Below are 25228 nucleotides of genomic sequence, written 5' to 3'. Positions count from 1 at the left end.
CTGGGTATCACATGGATGCCACACTCTCCTGTTCTCAGGCCTGTGTGTTATCTCCTGCTCAAGCCATTGCCTTTTGCCCAATCAAGAAGGTAGAACCTTAAAATGGTTCTCCTACCCCACTTCCTTTTTCATCCTCACATTCTGCCAGTCACTAAGTCCTGCTTATTCTTATGCAGAATAACTGTATACTGATCCCTCCTCTTCATCTGCCTATGAATTTAAAAAAGGTAATGTCTCAGGTGGATTACTGCAACTGTTTTATGACTAGCCTCCTGCTTCTAGTCTGTACCATCTATAAGTTATCTTCTGCATCAACAAATATACTCATATTGCAACTCAGCTCAAAACCTTAATGATTCTTGACTATCATAGTGATTTCTAAGCTCTTTTGAGCACAAATATTTCTATCAGTAACAATTGGAAGCCTACCTCTGATAATACATTTATTTACAAAATATATATTTACAAAATTTTATAGTTATATACATGTACTATAATACTATTATGAAACAAAAATTATAAAATAATGACATATGAATACACATACACATTTTCTAACATTTTGAAGGACTGTCTTGTGCACTCTGTGAGGTACCATACCTTTCTGAGGGTAAAACACAAATTCTTTAACACAGTATTCATTGGGTCATACAATAGGATCCCAATTCTTTCCATCCCCCTCCCCATTGCACATAACCACTCCTCCACTTCAGTAACCTAAAGCTGCTAAGTACTTTTTCAGCATATCCTAATATTCCACTAGAGGCCCGGTGCACAATTTATGCACTGGCGGGGGGTATCCCTCAGCCCGACCTGTGCCCTCTCACAGTCTGGGACCCCTCGGGAGATAACCACCTGCTGGCTTAGGCCCACTCCACAGGTAGCAGATGGCAGGCCCAATCCCACGGTGCCTGTCCTGCCTCCCCTGGTCTCAGATGGCAGGCCCAGATGGCGGCGGGGCGGGTGGCTGATTGCGTTGCCCCGCCCCGCCACCCTGGGTCGCAAACAGGAGGCCCGGATGGTGGTGGGCGGGCAACGGATTGTGCTGTCCCGCCCCACCTGCAATATGCAAATTTAACGGCCATCTTTGTTGGATTAATTTGCATACTCTTCTGATTGGCTGATGGGTGTAGTGAAGGTATGGTCAATTAGCATCTTTGTCTTTTATTAGTGTAGATACTCTGCTCTCGGTCTGGAATGTCCTCTTCTATTCCAAAACTCCCCCTTATTCTTCAAGATGTAGCTCAAATGTGACCTCTTTCATGAAACCTGGGGATCAATTCTCTTTATTCACACATTCATATGCTATTAATGCTGCCATCACTGTCTCTCTTCCTCTAGACTCCAAGCAGGCCCAAGGGCAGTGTCCATCCTTTTAGACCCACCAGTTTCCGACACAAAGTAATTAACGTGACATAAAAATAATGAGTGACTCCTTTATCTAACGAACATATTGCAAAACCAGAACATAAGCATCAGGACAACACTGTTCTTCAGAGATTCCCAAACAGGTAATTGAAATCTGAGCGTATACAGATTGACAAAAACTAAGTGAGTATAACTGGGCAAATAACTAACAAAAATGTAATCTAGTAATATTTTTTTAAAAGGACATCTCAATGCATTAGAAACAGAGATTTTAAATGCCTTAGGCTTGTATTGACAATAACTTAGATGATTGCTCCTATTTATTAGTTACTATGTGCCCCACACAGTATTAAGAATATTCTATAACCACCTCACCCTGCTGGCCTTTGATGAAAGGTCCTTTTGAAGTACAAGTGCTTAGTCCATCACAACTCTAAACGCCATCACAGGCATTTAAACATTCACACACCAGCTGGCAAATCACTTCTTATTTGCAAAACCATTCTGTGAAAATCTTAAAATGATTAAATGTTAGAACTTGAAAAGAGCTTAGAACTCATGGAATCTAGGCCCTTTATTTTATAGCAGGGGAACTACTGAGGCCCAAAGAAGTTAATTTACTGAAGGTCACAACCTTTTGAGGAGCAGAGGAGAGACTAGACCCCAGGTATCCTATCAAGCCTGTGTATTTTCTTTCTTCTGCCCACTGCTTCTCTCATAGCCACTCAAAGCACTTGTGCAAGCTAATTATTGATTACTCAAAGAGAAGCAGTCATTCATACTTATAGTAAATCCACTGACTTCCTAAATTTATTTTTCTACATATATTAATATTTCATTTTTCAAGTTCCTAATATATGCAAGTTTTAAAAATTGAGTCTTAAGCAAAATACTTAACTAGAAAATTACTCAGTTGGAATCATTAGTAAATATCTTTTTTATTTTAAAGAAACATCCAGTACCTGAATGTGCTCTTTCGTGATCAGCCAGGGTCGGTGTGCTAGCAGCTTATTTATTTCATTAAGGTTTTTCAGTCTTTGTGGTACATATTTCAAACCATTCAACCACTCAGCGATACCTCCTGTCTTTAGGAATTCATCCACATGCATGTTTATTAGGTAAGAACACTGATGTCTAGCTGCAGCCTAAAACACAAAGAGTTAGTTGATAAAAAGTCATGGTAGAGTCTTATTCTACTATTTCTAAGCAAAAATCTAGATGGAATTAATAATTTTTATAGCCAGTAATTCTTGTCTTACAGAATATTCCTCCTTCTAAAACTTTCATCACAATGAGGCCAGATTCTTAAATCAATACAGGAAGCTGACACTTGTATAAGCACATGAATTGTCACACAAAGTCAATTACTTCCTCATCTAGAAGTTGGTGCCAGTCAACTTAAAAGACACTTTCTTATTTTGTGAAGAAAGTACATGTTTGTTTCATTATGGTAAATTACATCAACTGTAGTCTATTTAAAACAATAAAATCTCATTAACTTGTATTCTACCAATTCAGAATGCATTCTAATTTGGGTAATTCTCTTATTGCAGCGATTCTCAACCTGTGGGTCGCGACCCCTTTGGCAGTCCAACGACCCTTTCACAAGGGTCGCCTAAGACCATCCTGCATATCAGATATTTACATTATGATTCATAACAGTAGCAACATTACGGTTATGAAGTAGCAATGAAAATAATTTTATTGTTGGGTCACAACATGAGGAACTGTATTTAAAGGGCCAGAAGGTTGAGAACCACTGTCTTATTGCCTTTGGTATAACTGTGACATCAGTCTTATCTGTGCACACCACTGAGCAGAAACTGAAGATCACTGACCCTTTCCCTCCTATGCAGCCAAAATCAGCCTTGATACTGAAAACTAGATAAACCCCCACACAGCAAACTATTGCAGCTCCTTTCCTCATCGCTCCTCAGTAAAACAGTGTTGTTTTATTATTTCTGTTTTCTATATCTTATTTCTTTCTTAGTTTATGACCATTCTAGGTCTGTTTTCAGCCTTACTGTCATCAAAACCTTAAGCTAAAATTATATTCTTAGTCAAGTTCATCATTCAATAAAACACAGAATGCTGCCTTTTGTGTTTGTTTAAAACTTCAGTGAGAGCATAAACAAGATAATCAAAGTAAACCTGGTAAAACCAATCTGCTAAGTCCTGGCCATCTCTGCTAGCTCTGCCAGCCCAGCTGATCTAAATCTCCAAATATAAAGCACTTGCATCACATTCATTCCTTTTTCTCTCTGGTAATAGTTCAACTGTGGCACTGCTTCTTTCTACCCTTCTCATTCCTGCTGCCTAACACCCCAATTTATAATTCTCTCCTACAAACATTAACTAGTTAACTAGTGCCAAGTACTATACTTAAAAGTATTATCATTCACTTAAGAATTCGTCTCTTCTCCAGTCTCCATTGGTGCAGACTGGTACTTCCCTCTTAGCCAAAATAGTAATTATTTTCATGTATAAAATGACTAAATAAAATGTGAAAACTGGTTTTATACTACTAATAAAAACAAGATATCAAGAGCAAAAACAAAACCTGTGGAATATTACTTTGGCCCCTACAAGCATCTTTAATCATAAGAGAGTAAGTATAGAAAATGATTTTAGTGAAAATTAAATGAGAAATTTTCAGTACATTAAGTGGTTTAAAGCATTCAGAATGTACCCAAGGGACCTGGTATCCAAAGGGCCACAGCCTTCTTGAGTTCTTAAGTCTTTACAATTATACTTAGTTCTACACACCCACACTCATAATGCTAGAGGGAAGAAGAAAGAAGCGAGTGCAGCGTCACCATTATTGCGATGTAGTGCCTGTGTGGTAGAGGAAGGGGGCCGTCCATGCGCAGCATGTAGAACTGGCTCCGCAGGAAAGACTCCAGGTACTGAGTGTGCAGACTCATGACCTGGGTGATGTTGTCCAGACGACCGGATGTAGAGTATTCTTCCACAAGAAAGTTAGTACGTTCATCCGCTGTGTTTGCTTGAGCAACCTTACAACCAAGAAACCCAAAACAAGCTAATTATTGAGAAGTAAACACATCCTTGGTTTACATAAATTATGCCACTATTGAAGCAAATGAATGTTCTTTTGATATTAACAGATGCTGGAATTACACAGTTGCTCATATGGGAAACAGAAGTAAAAAGAAAGCACCACTCATTTTTGGCTCTGGTACCATCATTTATTAAACAACAAATGTCAAATTATCAAACACTGCACACACAGCTATGAAATCAGAGAAAATAAACTTCCATCTGCTTTGCCAGGAACATAAGGCAAATATTTCAGGGCCCACATGCGTGGCCATTGTCACACCAATTTGTGGTGAGGCAAAATAGTGGGATTTGATTATATATATCTATAATTTTATGTCAATAGCCTATGAAGTTATTTAGTCACATTATCTTTAGACAAATATTTTCAGTCTGATCCTTTGTTTTTGTTTTTCAAACTTATAAAGGGGCCTTCTGAAATCCTTTTTAGGGACAAAGGAAAATATGATCATTTATGGGAAAGTGTTAATTGAAAAATTAATAACATGAGAATACTGTCGTTCCTATTTTGAGACTATGATGTTAATTATAAAATCAAGGTAAGTTATTAAAATGGACGTCCTCCATCCTAGTGAATCGATAGAGCTTATTCAAAAATAGATTTTTGGATTATAATTTTATACACAATGACAGGTTGGGCATCACACCAAGAATTGGCTTGGAAGGTGTAAAGAGCTTATTAGCACCTTGTAGAAGGACCCAGCTCTGTGGGAATGAATAGGCATGAGATGCTATTTCTAGTACTGGTTCATTACTTACTGATTTTAGAGTTAGAGTTCTAGACTTAAGAAGAATGTATTCCTTGTATTAAATTTAAGATTAAATTTAAGCTCATGCACCTTGTTATTAGCAGAGCCTGATCTGGAAACAGTTCTCTTAAAGGCCAAACTAACGGTCTTTCCAAAGACCCACACTGCTCGTAAGAAACCCTGTTAACTTACAGGGCTGGCTCTACAGTCTCTTCTTAAAATAAGTTATATAAAAGGCACTACTGACAGAAAAATTTAATCCCAAAGGAAATATAGTGTTTGAAAAGTGTAAACTGCAAAGAAATGCTAATTACAATGGTGTAAAAAAGCAATTTCACTTTAGCTCACCAGAAAGCCAAAATATATGTTCATTTACCCATTTCCCCCATTTTGTTAACTATAGGGACCAAGATGATTGTTAAAAATAATAGGATCCTGATAAACTACATATAATTAGAGATAGTATACCAGGTATTTGTTGTTTTTGTTCTGTTTTCCCCAGCAGAAGTTTCTTCTGTTAGACTGATGTCTAACATACATTAACAAATGATTGATATGATGCAATAGATCCTGAAAACAGTGATAGCTTTTGCAGATCAGATTATCTTCAAATATATACTGTGAAAGTGATTCTTTCAGGAAGTCTTTATATGTAACACCTATGCTATATGAGAGAACTAGGTGCTAGCACAGCAGTTTCTTAACGCATGGCCACCTCCTAGGTCAGCTATAGTCACTGAGTCCCTAAAACATTACTGCTATCTTTCATTTAAATTGCAAGGTCACTAAAAAAGTGAAATGAAGGTAAAGGAACTGCTGACTTTGGCAATGACCTAAACTGTCTTATTTGAATTCTACTCATACCTTAAGACAATGCCTGGCACAAAATAGATGCTCTATAAATATTTGTTGACTAATTTCAGAACAATATGGGAATTATGTTGATGCTTTGAGATAAATGGTATCTTTGCAATACATAGTGAATCAGTATATATAACCATATTCAATATGAGTTAATAACCCCTTGAAGCAGAGAAAAACTCCTTTATTAGTGGTTCCCAAACGTTTCTTAGCCCACGTGTATCTGAGAGGCATCTAGGAATCTAGAAGGTCCTGCACATTGCTGTGATCCTCATAGAGATGCACACCCACACAACAGGCACAAATCCTGTACTGATTTTAATCTCCTTTGTGTCATTTTACAATCTTTCCTTCTTGCATTCCCCACCTTGACTCCCCACCCTCACCAAAGGTACAGATTTTATCAGAGACTCTGTAGCATTTTGTACAATCAAGACTTACAAACAAATGAAAAGAACTACTAGTGATGTAATACCATGTTTTGTTTAATAACTAGTTTAATAAGGAAACTTAACAGGTTTAGTTGGGAAACTTACTTTTTCATTTCAAAATATCCTTTCTTAACATTTATGTAACCTATAATCAACATGACAGTGGCCATTTTAAAACCTAAAACCTTCATATTAATATTAAATGTTATGACTGTTAGCTGCTTTGCTTAGAAAAGTTATATTTGAAATCAAACATGTTAAAATTTGTTTCTAATCTTACTACTAATAATGATTATTTTAGGCAGATTATTACACATACAATATTTTAAGTGAACTTGAAAACAAAATATCTCCGTAGTTTTCTGACATGTAAATAAGAAACAAGCAAAACACGTTTATTTCTATATTAAAAAATGGAGATATTCTTTGATATAATTACTATTTATCAGACTGTCATGTATTTTATGACAAATAAACTTACTTCCTTCTCTGGAATAAAGGCACTTGGTCCTCTTGTCAAGGGCTGAGACACTCTGATCCTTTTATCCTGTTGTTAAAAGAGAAGTTGTATGTATTAGTGGCGACTTTCTAAGAAAGTTACACTGGTGTATGCTTATTGCTAAAGTACTAAAACAGAATTATGTAAAATCAGTGTTAGATCTCAAATCAACAAAAACCATAGGGCCACTGTATGACTAAGATAATGGGGCCAGCTCCTCACCAATGCTGCGTGCACAGCAGGCTCCCAAAATGTCACTTCCTCAGCACATTCTACAGCACCTTAGACTTTCAGTCCATAGCTGACATGAATGAAAACTATCAGCCTCTATAATAAAAACCTGCCTAACAGTACCTCAAATTGAAAGCTGAAGGAAAGTTTAAATTCAAAGAATTAAATTCCATGCAACTCCCCAAAGCAATGAATGACTTGACCTGTGTGGTTTTGAAAAATAAAATAGGAATAATTATATCAAAGATAAAGTTTTGAGGGTTTAAGTAAGAAAAATGTAAAACTTGGAGAAGTAGAAGTTAATTTAACCAAAGAAATAGGAGAACACAACAATGCTTATTGTGACACTTGCTATTCTATTTAATATTAACAACTGGTAGATTGCCAATGACCTGTTGATCTGTTAGATCCCCATTTAAGTGTGATTATCTGTAAGCCACAAAAATTCCAATCAGGGACTAACTTCCTTCTCCAAAGGCGTGTGGAAGAGCAGGAATAGTCAAGGGAGGCCCTCCGGCTTTGAAGTTCTTTTTAGGCAGGAGAAGAGACTGGAGAAATGGCCACTTAATTTTCTATAATACAAGTAATATTTTAAAGTTCTGAAAAAGAAGTCCTCCAAAACTGTAATATAAAAATAGGTACGGTGCCATGGTTTATAAAGATTATAAACACTGAGTGGGAAATTACAGAGCATGGGAACCGGAAAAGAGTGAATTAAGCTTTCGGTGTCACTAGCCCTCCTCAGGAAGCATCTAAATTGAGGAGGTAGCCTCCAAGTGATATTTCTTATCTGAGGATGGCAATATCTCTTTCCCATGGCTACAGCTGACTAAGCAGCGATTTTCAACCTTTTTTATCTTACAGCACACATAAACTAATTACTAAAATTCTGCAGCACACCAAAAAATGTATTTTGCTGATCTGACAACAAAAGAAAGGTATATTGATTTCATTCACATTGGATGGCTATTGCCATTTTTTTTCTTGACAATCTGAGGAAAAGAAGTCAGTGCCCTGGATGAAATAGTCAGGTATTATATGTTTTAAGAATTCTTGCGGCACAGCGGTTGAAAATTGCTGGACTAGACCAATAAACATGGAAGCTGACCTGCAGCCCATGGGTGCCTTGGTGAAAGAGTTCTGCCTAAATAGCTGAGGGTAATTAGCTGGAGCAGTAGGATTCCAGAACACTAGAAGTCACTCTAGAGTAGTGGAGTTGGATGAAAGCAATGTAACCTGATGGAAAAGAGGAACAAATAGCACTAGAAGCAGGAGCAAAGAGAGAATAATGAAGAGGCACCAGAGAAAGCATCAACCATGCCTGCTTCTAAGGAGAAAACCACTAGTTTCCATGGATTCACTAGAGAAAGCAAAGCCTAATCATAGCTCTCTTCTCTCCTTTCCTCCCTCCTTCTTTAGCTCTGCACAAAGTAATCTTAGTCTTTTTGTTCCTTACAAACAGCCCACCAAACACAAAATAGTGGCTTCAATCCCTTACTTTATTAGGAAGCAGTCACCATACAAGTTGGCAAAAGTAGGCAGTGGGGCAGTCAATGATGTTTTTAAAGAGCTTAATCAGATCTTTAATCACTGGGTGAACAAAACAGATATGGTCCCTGCCCTGATGAGTTTGGCACAAATTCATCATCAAGTTTCAGGGTTCTATAGAAATAAATATATTTAATAATAGTAATCTTAAACTGCTACATACTCAGAAAGAACTAGGCATCATCTATGTTATATTTATAAAGTGATGACAAATAGATCTCAACTTACTGGTCAAGTACATTAGAGGACTCCATGTAAAAATAAATAATTTCAAATTTTAAATATTGGCATTTCTTGCCTACATCAACCATAATCAAGATTTACCCAGAAAAATAACTTCAAAGAAAATAACAGATTTCTTTCCTTTGCTACTCTCTGGAAATTATAGGAAGTAAAAACTTTAATACTCTCCATTTAATATAGCCTAATGCACTAGTATGTAAAAAGCAATTTCCCTTACAACTGATCATTTCAATGAAGTCAGAGAAACTGATTCTGAGGAGAACTCATAGGTTTGAGGAGAAAAATGCCAATAGGAAGGTAAGTAGAATCTTTTAATTACATTTATAAAAATACATAAAATTCATAAAAATACAGGGAGAAGAAATAAAAGTGTATAAAGGGAATTTGGAGATGCAGAATGATTTACTACTAAGATGATTTATTAAAAAATCACTATTTGATACACACTCATTCAAACTTACCTTTAAATATTTGAAATTGTTATTTTGCTTACAATAATATTTTCTGGAATAAGAGATGTTTGCATCTGAAATTCATTTTCAGATTACTGAAAATTACTGCACTTAAAAGAATATAACACCTCTTAGTTTTAACCAATTAATAAGCAACTGAAGCAAAATTTCATTTGTGTCAACATTAATTTATTCAGCAAACTATTAAACATTTACACTGTGCTAGGCACAATAGGGACACAAAGAATGGTTAGATCGGCAGAACTGCATGCAACTGACTGCATATAGCATATGATATGTTCCATAGTGGTTGCATACACAAAGTGATGTGGGAAGACATTAATTTTAGCATTTACAACTTACTTTATTTCCCTATTGTTGAATATCAAAGTTGTATACAGTTTTCACTATTATAAATAATGCTATACTAAATATCTTTGTACAAAGAGTTTTGGGGGGCATATTTTGTGGTATTTAGGCTAGTTTCTTCAGGAAGATTCCCAGATGTGAATTTATTGGGGTTTGGACTGTAAATATAAAGTTCTTGTTGCCAATATACTAACAAAAAGTGTTTTACCGCCCTGCCTGGGTAGCTCAGTTGGTTAGTATCATCCAGATATGCCAAGGTTACAGGTTCAATCAGTGGAGCAACAAATGGATCTCTCTCAAATCAATAAATAAAAATTTTTAGCAAGTTTATTTCCTTCAGCTGAGTAAATGTCCACTTAACCCATTAACTACAAAAGTGAAAAACAATATCCAAAAATGTGTGCAAAACTTTTTATTATAAACTGATTTGAGGTAAAATTTCTTAAGCATATCTGTGGACAGGCACAAAAACAGCTGGGAAGTTACAGCATTAGCCCAGGGAGAGATACTGTGCCTGACCTAAGAGTTGTTTAGACACTGAAGAGAAGGAAAAACTAACATTTTTAAGTTTCACCATCAGTACCCTTCTCCTCAGTTGCATTTTTGAAATGGCATCACTACTGGAAAGATCGCCCTAGCTCCTGCTTCTGTATAAGGAGCGCCCTTTCTGGTGAGGACACTACAATCGTGTCAGTTGGTTGCTTTGGATATTTATATGAAGGTGAAAAACAAAGTTTTAAAAATGACCAAAGCAGCTAATAAATTCTACTGTAAACTCATTTTACTGAAAGTTTCTTTTCTCCACATACTTTCTATCAACTTTTTAAAGCTGATAAGATCAAACACAAAATAAATAGGATTGCATCATATCCAAAAGATTCACTTTAAAACAATAAGCTGAAGTTCTGGTCTCCTTTCTTTAGCTTTTATTTCAAATCCAAAATGTTTAGGACTGAATTTCTACTTCATTCATACCCCAACTAGCTTGTCTGAAGTCTCTTGACCTGTGTTGCTTTATATGGTAGTAATCAGCCACATGTGACTAAATTTAAATGAATTAAAATTAAATAAAGTTAAAAATGCAGTTTCTCAATCATGCTAGTCACAATTCAAGTACCCAACAGCCACATGTGGCTATGGCTACTGTACAGGAGAGTGCAGATGATTCCATCTGGCATTGCAGAAGGTTCTACCAGCGAGGTTGCTCTAAGACACTTATTTTTAAATTCACATCTTCAGGCATTTTAATGCCTTTCTGAAATGTTAAATGACTGCTCTGCAGAGTTATTGCTTTGATGGTTACTCCTACTCAATCCCATAACCAAGCATTTTAATGTAATTGCAGAAATCCTCTCAATCAAACTAAGAGTGAATCCAGACAGGAGCAACGCAGGGGGCAAAGACAAAAAAAATCAGTTCCAAAGAATCCTTGTCTCAATTTCTGCTCACATTACAGTCTCCAGAAAAATATCAAGGAATTTTCCCCCTCTTTTGTCCCTTTTAAACAATGATGGTAAAAAACACATGAGGTCTACCTTCTTAACAATTTAGTGTACAGTACAGTATTCTTTACTGTAAACAGTGTTGTACAACAGATGTTTAGGATTTTTTCATCTTCCTAACTGCAATTTTACACCACTGAACAACTCCTCATTTCCCTCACCCCTCAGCCCTGGACAACCACTACTTCCCGCTTTTCATGTAAGCACGCTCTTCAGATCCCAGCTGAGATGCTGTGTAATCACCAGCCTTCCTCACTGCCCAACACAATTCAGATCGGCCGCTTCCTGTGCACCTCTCCCCTTGCCCGGCTTCCACAGCACCGAACCACCCACTCCACTTTTTCGTCCACTTTCACACTTTTCCTAGTCCTTCCCTACGTTTCTTTCAAGGGTCATTCTCTCAAGTGTTTCTTCCATGGCTTACATCTTTTATTGTACAAACAAAATTCTACGGAATTGTGTGACAGTCACTATATTGGGAGAAGAAAGTAGAAAAAAGGGATGTGTGATATGAAAATGAGCAAGCCATACAACTGACCCCTGCATCTTTTACATCCATCTAGGACAACCGTGGGCAAACTACAGCCCGCGGGCCGGATCCGGCACGTTTGAAATGAATAAAACTAAAAAAAACAGACCGTACCCTTTTACGTAATGATGTTTACTTTGAATTTATATTAGTTCACACAAACACTCCATCCATGCTTTTGTTCCGGCCCTCCGGTCCAGTTTAAGAACCCATTGTGGCCCTCAAGTCAAAAAGTTTGCCCATCCCTAATCTAGGAGCTTAGCCTTTTGGTCTGGCTTTGGGCATTCTGAACTGTCTGTGACATCATCTGTTTGTAATACTAGCACCTTCAAATCAACATATCTAAAACTAATCTGCTGCCCCAAATCAGCTATTCCTGCTTACTCTCCTCTATAAGTTATAAAATCACTCCCCCCACCCCCCCAGTTACTCTGGCTCTAATTTACAGCTATCCTTGACTCTTTATCCTAGGAGTCTGCATTCAAACAGCTGCCAAATCCTATCATTGCTCTTCCCTAACTAAATCTTTGTCATCCTTTCAACAGACCCTTCAACCATAAGAGTTTTCCTCTCACAACTGAGAATAATATCAATATTAGGTCTTGGCTTTCCCTCGTTTGGAGGCTTCGAGAAGACAACACATAAAAAATGTAAAAATTCAAAGCACAAAACAAAATAAGGTCTTATTTTTATTTTTTCTCCTGCTAATTTTCCCTAATGTAAAACAAAACACCCCAAACTGGAATAGCTATATTTTCTCAGCAGATGCCACTCTAATAGAATAATTGAAGGGTTGTTCTGTAAGTGAAATAACCTGCTGCTGCACTGGTTCTGAAGAACAACACTGCCATGTCCTCCTCTCTTAGCTTAGTATAAAGCTAATATCTTATTCTGGGGAACAAATGACTTTGATCATACTAGTGCTGAATCTTGTACAACGGCTTTTGAATCATAAGGCTTGTTTTGTTTCTATGAAAATCCAAAACTAACAATTAAGCCCTTGAGGCTTTTTTAGTTGCATAGTCCATTTACAGTAGCTACTAGTCACATGTAGCTATTTAAATTTAAGATGATTAACATTAAAGTTAAAAATTTAGTGTCTCAATTACACTAGTTAAATTTCAAAGGTGCCATAGTCACATGTGGCTGCTGGGTACCATGATGGAAAATGCAAATCTAGGATTTTTCCATCATTGCCAAAGGTTCTATGGTACAGCACTGCTCCATAGCATTATCAGTCCTGATTCTAGTTACTGGGCTGATGAAAAGATACAAAATGGCTAAAAATTCAGGAGTAAAACAAGCACAATAAACATGTACTAAGCTTACTTCATAGATATAAAAATTGATTTGAATATTAAAACTGAAAAAACCCCACAGTAAAATAAATGAACTACAAAGGCAAGTTGGAGAAGATACTGTTCTTCAGTCTTAATTTTTTAAAATATGTTTTTATTGGTTTCAGAGAGAGGAAGGGAGAGGGAGAGAGAGAGATAGAAACATCAATGATAAGAGATAATCATTGATTGGCTGCTTCCATTGATTGACTGAGGATTGAGCTCAAAACCTGAGCATGGGCACTGGTTCATGGGTTGATACTCAACCACTGCGCACACCGACTGGGATCTTGTCTTAATTTGATGACAATGTTCAAATAACTAAAAATTCAAATAAGTAAGAAATCTCATATTTTCAATCAAGAAAAAATTGTTACTATATAATACGAACTGTTACGTTCTACATGTCAGTTCTAGATGTTCTAAGAGATATTTTCCAAGGGTGATCTCAAGAATGCTACCATAAGGGAAGTATCTTTTTTCATATACGTTATAGCTGAAAGAAGTTACGCTTGAAATACATCAGTTGAGAGTATGCCTAATTATCTGCTGGAAACCAAAACACTGAAAGGATAAAGATAAATTATATTTAGAAAATTGCTTATTTTGACACTTAACAGCTAAACAATTTACCAGATCACTTTATATAAATTAATCTCAATAGAAAATTAAGAAACTTACAAGTTACAAATTCTTAAAATTATGTCTTTAGATGTAATCAGTAAATTACTTGCCCTGAAAATGCTGAATGCCAAAAATAATTGCTGCATTTAAAGCTACTAAATACTTTCAAATAAATTATTAAACTTAATTTTACTTTTCTTCAGTTTATTTCATTAAAAATGGAAAAGTAAAGAACACATTCTATTCATTAAAATATCAAAGCTTATGAATTTACTAGTAGCCTGGTGCACGAAATTTGTGCACATTAAAAGGGAATTAATTGCCCTAACCAGTTTGGCTCAGTGGATAGAGCATCGGCCTGCAGACTCAAGGGTTCCAGGTTCAATTCCAGTCAAGGGCATGTACCTTGGTTGTGGGCACATCCCCAGTGGGGAGTGCGCAGGAGACAGCTGATCAATGTTTCTCTCTCATTGATGTTTCTGGCTCTCTATCCCTCTCCCTTCCTCTCTGTAAAAAATCAATAAAATATATTTTTTTAAGAAGGGAATTTATTAGCTGAGATATTTTAATATTGCTATTTGCCCTTTCTCTATAATAGAAGTGTGAGAGATGAAAGGAAATTAGTAAAATGTATATGAAAATAATGTATAAATTTATTAATAAATAAACAGTAACAAAAGGATATAACAACAACAGAGGCATGATAGAAAAACAACAAAAACATGATATAAAAAGAACTGTGATGCAAACAATGACTGATAAAGTGATTAAACTTATTGTAATATCTCCCTGTACACCATATTAAGAGTGAAAACACTTTCAGAGTGCTTGACTAATTTCCTTTGTGATGAAGTACTTAGAACTTTAACTGTAACATCACATGCTCTTCAAACTCGAGAGAAAGCAACATATAACTGACCATGTGCAAAAACAGGTTCAGGTAGGAATATGCCTACTTTGTCTAGAGTTTGTTCTTGTGATTTATTAATAGTCATCACAAATGCTGGCATCACGGGAAACCGTCGTCGAATCAATTTAAGTGGGAGGCCAGTGTCAGATGGGGACAAATTAATTCTTGGAATCAGAACAGCCTCTTCCTCTGTAGATCCTGTTAATACTTCAGCTTCGACAATGTTAGGTCGTAATCTTTTGATAAATCTGGTACCATTACAAAGACCCCATTTACTATTGAGATTTCTCAATAGCATGATGATTGCACCCACTTTCAATTTTAATTTATGACACGGCATTCCCGAAGGAGTAATACTATTAAGAAATTCGATGGGAACATTTTCCTTTTCAGCATCATCTGTGGAATCAATGGAATCATCACTCAAATATGTGTGAAAATCTCCATAGAGTATATCCAAATTTTCTTCATTTAATTTTTGAACATGTTCATTTTTTGGACAAAGAATTGCACGTTTAGGTATATTTTTAGTATTATCTATAGCAGTGGTTCTCAACCTTGGCTGCACATTAGAATCACCTGGGAATCTTTTTAAAATCCTGATTCCTGGGCCTCATCCTCCAGAAATTGTTTCTTTGTTATGGGGTGGGGCCACAACATTAGTAACAAAGAAACAGAATTAAAACTTTATTGTGGGGAGCCGCTACAGTGTTTTGGACAGGTTCAAGCCTTGGACTGATGAGAGGGCACAGTCCTCTCATTGCCACATGCAAGTCCCAGCTTGGAGGGCAGGGCCCTCCCAGCACAATTATAGCCAACAGCTATAGTTGTACGCTTGAACCTATGGTCCAAACACATGGCCCCACGTGCCTGAGTGATGTAGGCTTGATAGAGTTCAGGTGCATGTAGTTGAGTAGGATTGAAACCCAGGAGAATGTTGTAAACATCTTGGTCACGCCCTTACTTTGCCACATAGCATCTGTTATAAAATAAAGGCATGGCTGTGTGTGTGGTTGCTGTCTCTCAGAGAAGCAGCGTCCCACTGAGACCCGGCTTTCATTCTCTTGTCTGTCTTTTCTAAGCCTGTCAGCCGCCCCCACTCAGGTTCACCCTTGGCAGTGCTGGCGCGGCACACTTTAGAAAGATATGCCTCCATGCTCCCAGGGCGGGTTCCTGCCTCAAACCCCGCCCTTACAGGAAACAGCTCTGGGAAACCGCTCGGAGGATGGCGCAGCCGTTGCCAAGACAACCCTTTGCAGGACTGACTTCCTTCTGCTTGGTCGCAGCGGTTGTGGTTGTGATGAACACCACTCATGGTTTTTATATAAGTAGATTAACATTTTCTGGTTAATGTGAAATGCTGTGAGCTTCTAAATGCTGGTAGAAAAGTTTTCAGAAGAAAATAACTAAAATGCTTTAATTTTCTCATTAATTATACTAGTTTAAAATATTATTTTTAAATAACCACTTTACTTAGTCTATTAGTAAATTGATAAACTTAGATTTGAATTTTTGGTAAAATGTTATAAAACCATGATTAAAAAATAACCCATATTATAGATATCTATTATATAATTTATACATTTTTAGAAACGAATGACTTTAATTTTAAATATATCTAAGGTTCTTTTCAATGTTGTATACTCTATGTCCTCTATAAATGATCTAGTTAAGAAAACATAATATTCTAAAAAAAGTAAATAAATTAACAATAAACATTTCTTTTAAGGATCTGTTACTTAATGATTTTCTTCCTTCTCTAGTTTTTATCCCTCAAATAAATCAAGGGATAAAGATAAACAATTTTATGAAAATAATGAGCAGTCTTGTTAATAATCTTTTTAAGAATAAAAATCTTTATAATCTATTATTGTAAATAATTTTTCAAAGTCGTCACAAAATAATGTATGGACTATTGTTCTCAGATCTATTAAAAATGTATTACAGAATTTTAGCTTCAGCATTAAGGAGTACTAGGCCTATATATATTACCGAGTTTCAATTTTCAGTAACTCTTTTTAGGGGGTTCAAGTAGGTTTTCAAATACAACTGTTTCTTCACTAGAATGCAATCTCCAAAAAATACAATATTCTCTTCTAAAAGAAGAGCCATATGATCATCAGTATACCAAACATGTATACAATGATCAGAGCATAGCAGTTGGCTGCTGGGTCAAAATGCCTCACTCAAATACTGGCACTTGGTGCTGGTTGTTGACTGGCGTGCCTCGCTTCTCCATGTGGGCCACTTTTGCTTCCTCCAAGTATGGCAGCTGGACTCCCAAAGGAAGTATCCAAATAGTAAAGGTTAAAGCTCTAGCTCCTCCCCATGAGTTTTTATCACCAGCCCTTCAAAGCCTAATTTTACTTTCTAAAGCAAAGCATTTTAGTTTCTCTAGTTGCACTCCAAACTATCTTTCCACTAAGATGAGTGTATTACAGTGGGAACAACTCTGAGTGCTTTCAGCACAATTATATGAGTGGTTCAAGACCTAAGTGACTAAGTTCTCATGACAAGGTACATTTCCAAATCAATAAAACCAGTCCAAGTGATGGTTTTTAGAGAATTTAAAGACTAATCCAAGGGTGACTGCATGCTATGATCAAGAGCAGAAGTGAACCTACCAAAGTTATCACTTGTACCCATAATGTAAATAAGATTATTTAAAATAACAGTTTAAATAGACACGTGACTATTTAATCAGCAGAATTTAGTTGGCAAATAATACTTTTCATGTATCAACAGACTTCTGCATTCCAGATAGCCAATAATTTTATTTTGTTAATGTCAATATCATGTGCTGCCTTGACATCTGATAAAATTGGGAGAATCTCAAAATATCTAATTGTAAGTTCCCCTCCCCAATCTGCTCATGCAAAGAAGGCCCCCTGACCAAACAATCCTCCTTATCATCAGAAGGACCAGATAAAATTCCTGTTTATCCTCAAGTAGCAGGTTTTGGTTCCCTATCAACCCATGAAATTATTCAAACAAGCCAATATAGCTTCCCACAGGAACCTGGGGTAACTCACCCTCATCATGCTACAAAGCCTCTCTCCTGCAGCCCCCAATTGTTCATTCCTGAGTGCAACCTCAATATAGCCCTGCGTGTTTTCTTTTCCTGTGAGTCTATGTAACTAATAAACTGTGGATCTTATCTGTTCAGTGTTGAATGTTGTGTTTGACCACCTCATGGCCCAAAGTTAGAAAGAGGGAGCTTACCAATGGGGTAAACAAGAGGCTAGTGAGACTATTATATGAGTTAATACCTGTAAAGCTCTTAAAACAGGGGTGTACTATTTACTATTATTAAAATTACATAACACTGAATTCATAAAATGTAAACTAGTTCATAAACGTAACTAGTAAAAATGCTTAAACATTATCTACCAAGTTAAAGAAAAGATTTATACAGTACATTAGATGTAAGAAAACTATTAGTTGGCTCACAGTAGTCTCTTAATTCAGTATTTTGCTCAACAAATGATGCTGAAAATTTAAAATAGAAAACCAATTTGGAAAATAAAGCCATTTAAGTGAGAAACACACATTTATAAAATAATTGGTTATATATACTCTAATGAGCAGATGATCATTTTTAATAATTAAAATTTAGATTTAAAAAATCATTAAAATTTAGAGAGTCATCAAGATTACATCTCTTGACCTTAAAAATAAGTATTTAATATTTAACTACCATTCTTTTCTATATAGTAGCATATTTATTTGGATGACTGAAATTTTTTTCAAGCCTTCACAGTTGTTAAAGACAAATAATAACCTATGAATCCTTATAAAAAGTCAAAAGGGGCCCTAACTGGTTTGGCTCAGTGGATGGAGAGTCGGCCTACGAACTGAAAGGCCCCAGGTTCGATTCCAGTCAAGGGCATGTACCTTGGTTGCGGGCACATCCCCAGTGGGAGGTGAGCAGGAGGCAGCTGATCGATGTTTCTCTCTCATCGATGTTTCTAACTCTCTATCCCTCTCCGTTCCTCTCTGTAAAAAATCAATAAAATCAATAAAATATATTTTAAAAAATGCAGACTCCTGGGCCTCACCTCAGAACTAATGAATCATAATACAAGCCCAGAAATATGCATGATAACCAGTTTTCCAGGTGACACTGATGTATAATAAAGTTTGAAAGGCAGAGTTCTGCAGTATTTTTTAAAAAAAGTCAAAAGGGTATATATTTTTCATTTTTATCTCCCTTCACAATTATTTAGAAAACATCTTTCTCTCCAATCACACATTAAGCTCTCTAAAAACTAGGGCATATTCTGTATACCTTTTTTAAAAAGTATGATTTTATTGATTTTTTTGAAATAGAGGAAGGGAGAGGAATTGAGAGATAGAAACATGGACGAGAGAGAAACACTGATCAGCCGCCTCCTGTACTCCACTCCACTTACTGGGAATCTAGCCTGCAACCCAGGCATGTGACCTAACCAGGAATTAAACCAATCTCTTCTTGGTTCATGGGTTGATGCTCAACTACTGAGCCACACCAGCCATGCTGTGTACCTTTTTATTGTTCAAAAATCCTAGAAGGTAGCCCTGGCAGAGTGGCGTTACTGGGAGCATCATCCTATACACTAAAAGGTCTCAGGTTTGATTCCTGCTCAGGGCACATAGGTTGAGGGTTAGACCCTTGGTCAGGGCATGTACAAGAGGAAGCTTATTGATGTTTCTCTCTCTCTCTGCCTCTCTCTAAAACAAAAAATCAGCCCAACTGGTGTGGCTCAGTGGTTGAGTGTCAACCATGAACCAGGAGGTCACAGTTTGATTCCTGGTCAGGGCACATGCCCGGGATGTGGGGTTGATCCCCAGTAGGAGGCATGCAGGAGGCAGCCAATTAATGATTTTCTTTCATTATCGATATTTCTCTCTCTCTTTCCTTCTCCCTTCCTCTCTGAAATCAATAAAAATATATTTAAAAGAAAAAGAATCAATAAGAATAAACATATCCTCGGGTAAAGATTACAAAAACCCCTAGAAAGTAAATATTAACTGTAAAATAAAATAATTTCATAAAATAACCATCTTGTCCTATGTGCACATTCTAATTGATAACACCTGTAGGTTAACATGCAATGTTCAAGTTATATATTTGATAAATTCATTTAAATTTATACAGTCTTTTTTGTTAATTTAAATTTTTTATTGTTTAAAGTATTACATAAGTCTCCTTTTTTCCCCCATAGACCTCTCCCCAGCCACCCCCACTCCCCAGCACATGCCCTCACAACCCCACCCTCCGTCTGTGTCCATTGGTTATGCTCATATGCATACAAGTCCTTTGGTTGATCTCTTACCCCCTCACCCTCAACCTTGCCTCTGACGTTTGACGGTCTGATCGATGTTTCTCTGTCTCTGGTTCTATTTTTGTTCATCAGTTTATGTTGTTCATTATATTCCACAAATGAGTGAGATCATGTGATATTTATCTTTCCCTGACTGGCTTATTTCACTTAGCATAATGCTCCCCAGTTCCATCCATGCTGTTGCAAATGGTAAGTATTCCTTCTTTTAAAAAAACAGAAACACCAATAAGAAAGGATATATACACCCCTATGTTCATAGCAGCACAATTTACAATAGCTAAGATTTGGAAACAGCCTAAGTGCCCAGCAGATGAGTGGCTTAGAAAACTGTGATACATCTACACATTGGAATACTATGTTGCTGTACATAGCAAGTCTTATCTATCATAAAGAGTAGAGCAAAAAATATTGTAGCTATCTTTTAAATTCAATATTAAAGAGAAAAAAGTAATTTCCTGATTAAATATTATGAAGACCCTCTGTCCTATAAAGAAACCCTGGAATGACTGCTATAGCATGAAGGAATATGCTATGGAGACAGCTATACTATCTTCATTCATTTTCAGATGGTATATATCTATGTCTACACATCTGAGTTCTTATTAGCCACCTACCCAGACATTATTATTCCCTTGGCAGTTTAGCCACAGCTTCTATGGGTAGCTCATATATTAAATCTATGAGCTCTTGTTTTTATCTCAATGTACCTTTAATTTACTATCCCACTTAATTTACCATCTCATTTGAATTTCCTCTGTGCACTATTCTTCACTTAAATTATTTGTTCTACTCTTATTACGTCAAAATAGAACTCTTGAATTTTTACAAATACATGTTTACTATTAAAATAAACAAAAGACAATGAAGAGAAGTAGATGGTAATAATAATTTCCAGAAATTTCACTACTAGAAATTAATACTTTAATTTTGGAATACATCCTTCTGTCTATATCTTTTTACTTTTTTAAGTGCAAATAAAAACTTCACACGTTTAGGGGAAAAAATACCTATTATGGACCTCTGTTCTCGTCAATATGTAGATCTACATCCTAAGAGGCATCCAGTACTTCATTGTATTTATGTCAAATCATTCGTTTAACCAAATTCCTTCTTTAACAGTAACCTCCGAGTATTAAGCATTTACTGATACTTTAAAGATATGAGATGATTCAACTGGAAATTAACCCTATACTGAGATAAGGCTTATTCAAGGAGAAAATAAATATAGAAAAGAACAAAAGAAGATTACAAAGGATAATGTATTATATTTCAGTTCTTAATGCAGCACTGGCCCTGACCTTCACTGAAGGCTGGGTGGCCCCACAGTGAGAAGCAATGGCTGTGCCTCTGCAGTGGGTGTGGCTGCGACAGGGAGCAAGGCAGCAGAGTCTTTTAAGTGATCCTTAGACCCCAAATTACAGGTACCAGCTAGGGAAAAAATGGCACAAATTGTGCTTTTGTTTTTAATCTTGTTATTGCTCCCAGTGTGCCAGAAATAATTGTTTAAATATAAGCAAGAATGACCCATCATTTTGTCAGTATTTTTATTTTTTTATGAGAGAACTGCAACCAGCACTAGGCAACTTTCTTCCCTAAAAGTATACCTGAGCGTCTTAAGTTTTCTATTAATCTAAAGATATTACCACTTATTAATTAAGGGAAGGAATTGTATAGCATTTTGAAATACTCAAGATAAAAAGTGCTGTTAAAACACACACACACACACACACACACACACACACACACACACACACACACAACCCCATATTATACTAGCTTAATCAGTGAAGCAAAAACTGACAGGAAATATTCGTATACCTTACTTTGCCATACTGCTATTTTAGACCATGAAAAGGCTTTTTAAAATTTCCTTTTTTTATGAGTCTCAAAGTCAAAAGCTGACTGCCCATTGCCATGGAGACAGTTCTATTTAAGGTACTATATTAGTTCTTTCCTCACAGAAAAAGGATAGGAAAGTGGTCAATAGAAAAACATCACTCTCCGGGGTTTAGAATTAAGTACTATATATGCTTCTGGGGCAGCTGACATATAAAGAATTTGAAAGTGGGGTTGGGGGCATAATTTAATACAGTCCCTTACCTTTCATGAGTAAGACCAACAGAGGTTAAATTTTAATATTAAGCTAGAAGCAATATGAGGAAAACTCTCATTACCTCAAAATTACATGCAACCAAATAGTAAAAAGAAATTACTTATATTCAGTATCCTAGATAGAACTGCAACAAACTGAAATAATCTCTCCTTTTCACGAGCAATCTTTTATCCCTTTGCTTTATCTAAGGTCCATATGATATTCATTCCTTAGGTTTGTTCTGTTTTAATTTTCAGGCTTCCTGATGGGCCTGACACTCCATTTGTAATTGTAACTGAAGAGTAAGCTACCAGTTTACAGGTGAAAAAGAATATCCATAATTTACATGCATATTTAATATTGTCTAAGAGACTCAGTACAATAAAAAAGATCCCACAATGTATCAATACTAAAACTATCTTTAGGACAGACATTATCATTTATTCTGTTTAAGAAAAAAAATCTTTGAGAGGAATAAATTGCCAGTTAGATAAATAGTCACTGGGATGTACTAGTAAATTAAGCGACTGTTACAACAGGTCGACCAGTTGCTATGATGTGCACTGACCACCTGGGGGAGATGCTCAACGCAGGAGCTGCCCCCTGGTTGTCAGTGCATTCCCACAGCCAACCTCCTGCGGTCCCTCCCCCTGGCCAGCTGATGATAGGGACTGGGTGAGACAGCCCCGATGGCCCTGATTGCTAGCCAGGCCAAGGGACCCCACCCGTGCACAAATTCATGCACCAGGCCTCTAGTATAGTCAATAATATTGTAATAATATGTATGGTGTCAGATGGATACTAGCACAAAAACACTTTTATGTAAACAAGCAATTCCAAGAAAAACTGTCACTTGATTTCAGTCATAACCAAGCTTTCAAAGCCCATCTCTCTTCTTTTTCCTTAAGCTAAAGTTTAGAATCTAGCAACAATAAAATAAGACATATTTTTCTTAAGGTTAGAACATATTATACCTGAAGGTCCCAATTTATAATTATTTTTTAAAAAACAGGCTAAAGGAATCTTGAATCTCCCTGATTCTAGAGCTGGTACTGCCATTATTATCTATAAAGAGTACTGTATTGATTTAATTTCCTTTTTTCCCTATATTGCTCAAATAATTGACAATGCATACTGAAAATAAAATGGATATACATAATTTTGATTTGAAGAAGCATTTGGTTAACAATCCTGTAACAGTGGTTCTACTTTCTCACTTGAGAGCTTATTAAAATACCTATTAATGGGCCCCGCCACCAGAATTTCTGATTCAGCAGGTTTGGGATGGGTCCAAAATTCTGCATTTCTAACATACACCCATGTTGTGCTAATGCTGCTGGTTCCAGGACCACACTTCAAGAACCACTGTCCCAGGCATTAAACAAGCTTATTAGTCTATAGAAATTGTTATTCCTGGTTAATAAATTACTTCAATTTTTCCCAAAATGAACCACTTTCAATTAAACAATAGCTCTAGTCTCTAGGGGAACAAACAGCCAATTTGAAAAGGATATTAATTCAATAAAAAAAAACAAGTTAATTCCTAAAAATTGCTATCCAGTGGTTGGAGAACTGCTGTGAGTTACAATGATATTCAGGGAAATAAACCCCTGATAAGCAGTAAATGCCTATGTCGCCTGTGAATTCAACTGGCCTTGAAAAGCAAGTATCTACTATAAAATTTTGAGGAGGAATTTAGTCTTTGAATGTAAATTTTTCTTAGAAATAACTGTAAAGCAATTATGCATTATATGTGTTCCAGAAGAAGGCATGTACCAAATTTCTGAGTCCAGTCTAACTTCCAACTGGCTTACATCTTTATTTTAGAAATTCCTTATCTTAAATTCATCTACAACCATTGGAAACATCACATTACATTTTAGTCTTCAAGTGCTCTACAACTCATCAAACAGTTAATTATCCATAAACACTAAAATGCATTAAAATGACTATAAAGATAGAATAAAAGGAAATGGCTTTGTAGAACAAGCACTCTTCTTTTACGGTCATGAAATGCATACCTGCCACTGAAAAAGTAATGGAGGAGTTCTAGAGGACAAATTACTTTGTTTTTATGACATCAGAGTAACATTAATGAATGGTAACAGTGTCTTAGTAAAAGCTAGAATTAACAAATGCACACTGCCACAAAAGGTTCAAATTTTAGAGGCACTAATATTAAAGAAGTAACATTCTGTAACACATTGGTGGCAGGATCCTAAGTTAATTTCTTACTTGGTATTTTTCAAAATCCAATTGTTTCTAAAAATATCTGAAGTTAAATGGAGTTTTCATAAAGGTAATCATTAATGATCCATTCTTTCCATTTGCCATTGTGGCAGATATGTTCTCTGCAATAGCTTTAATAAAGACCAATAGTAAAGGACACAAGAGAAAAAAACACATCAATGAAAAGTAAGATATTTTATAGTAATTTATACTAATGGCTGCTTATACATCATGGGAATTTGCTTTTTAAAATATAGTGCATCAGATTAGTGATTACTTCATAAAAGAAGAATGATCATCTCTATCAATGAATGTGTTATATACTCTTAATTCTCCCATATATAATCACTAGAGGCCCGGTGCACAAATTCGTGCACAGCTGGGATCCCTCAGCCTGGCTGGTGATTGGGCCGGCCAGGGGGGGCCGGCCAGCTGGGCGGAAGGACCATGGCCAGCCAGGGGAGGGACTGCAGGAGTTTGGCCAGCCACAGGAGGTTGGCTGTGGGAGCGCACTGACCACCAGGGGGCAGCTTCTGTGTTGAGCATCTGCCCCCTGGTAGTCAGTGTGCATCATAGCTACCGGCCGGTCGTCTGGTCGTCCAGTCATTAAGGTTGCTTAGGCCTTTATATATATAGATAATATACAATCATAACAGGAGTTGGTCAAAAGAACTCCCTACAGATCTAGTTTGAACCATACATTATGAAAATGCATAGTTGTCAATCTTCATTTCAACGAAAATTCCGATTGAACAGGGTTTGAACCTTGAACAATGCACTGCCTGCGTCACTGCTCTGGGTGTCATTAGATCTCAATCATGGAAACATATACTGATACTTTTACAAATGTGC

The 25228-nt window shown here is 36.4% G+C and overlaps 1 protein-coding gene across 3 annotated transcripts in view; it reads right to left on the bottom strand.

Moving 5' to 3' along the window:
- The window catches only part of SESN3 (sestrin 3), a 62691-nt gene that overhangs the window by 22342 nt on the left and 15121 nt on the right, over positions 1 to 25228 (bottom strand). For all 3 annotated transcript variants that reach the window (XM_059708127.1, XM_059708125.1, XM_059708126.1), the window contains 3 exons: positions 6969 to 7034; positions 4185 to 4382; positions 2331 to 2513 (listed from right to left, as the gene is read on the bottom strand). In XM_059708127.1, the coding sequence (XP_059564110.1) occupies positions 2331 to 2513; positions 4185 to 4382; positions 6969 to 7034 (447 nt within the window). The remainder of the gene's footprint in view (positions 1 to 2330; positions 2514 to 4184; positions 4383 to 6968; positions 7035 to 25228) is intronic.

This window comes from Myotis daubentonii, chromosome 9 (assembly GCF_963259705.1).
Source record: "Myotis daubentonii chromosome 9, mMyoDau2.1, whole genome shotgun sequence".
Classification (NCBI taxonomy): Eukaryota; Metazoa; Chordata; class Mammalia; order Chiroptera; family Vespertilionidae; genus Myotis; species Myotis daubentonii.
The sequence above is the reverse complement of the archived record's forward strand: the minus strand, read 5'-3'. Positions and strand labels throughout refer to the sequence as shown.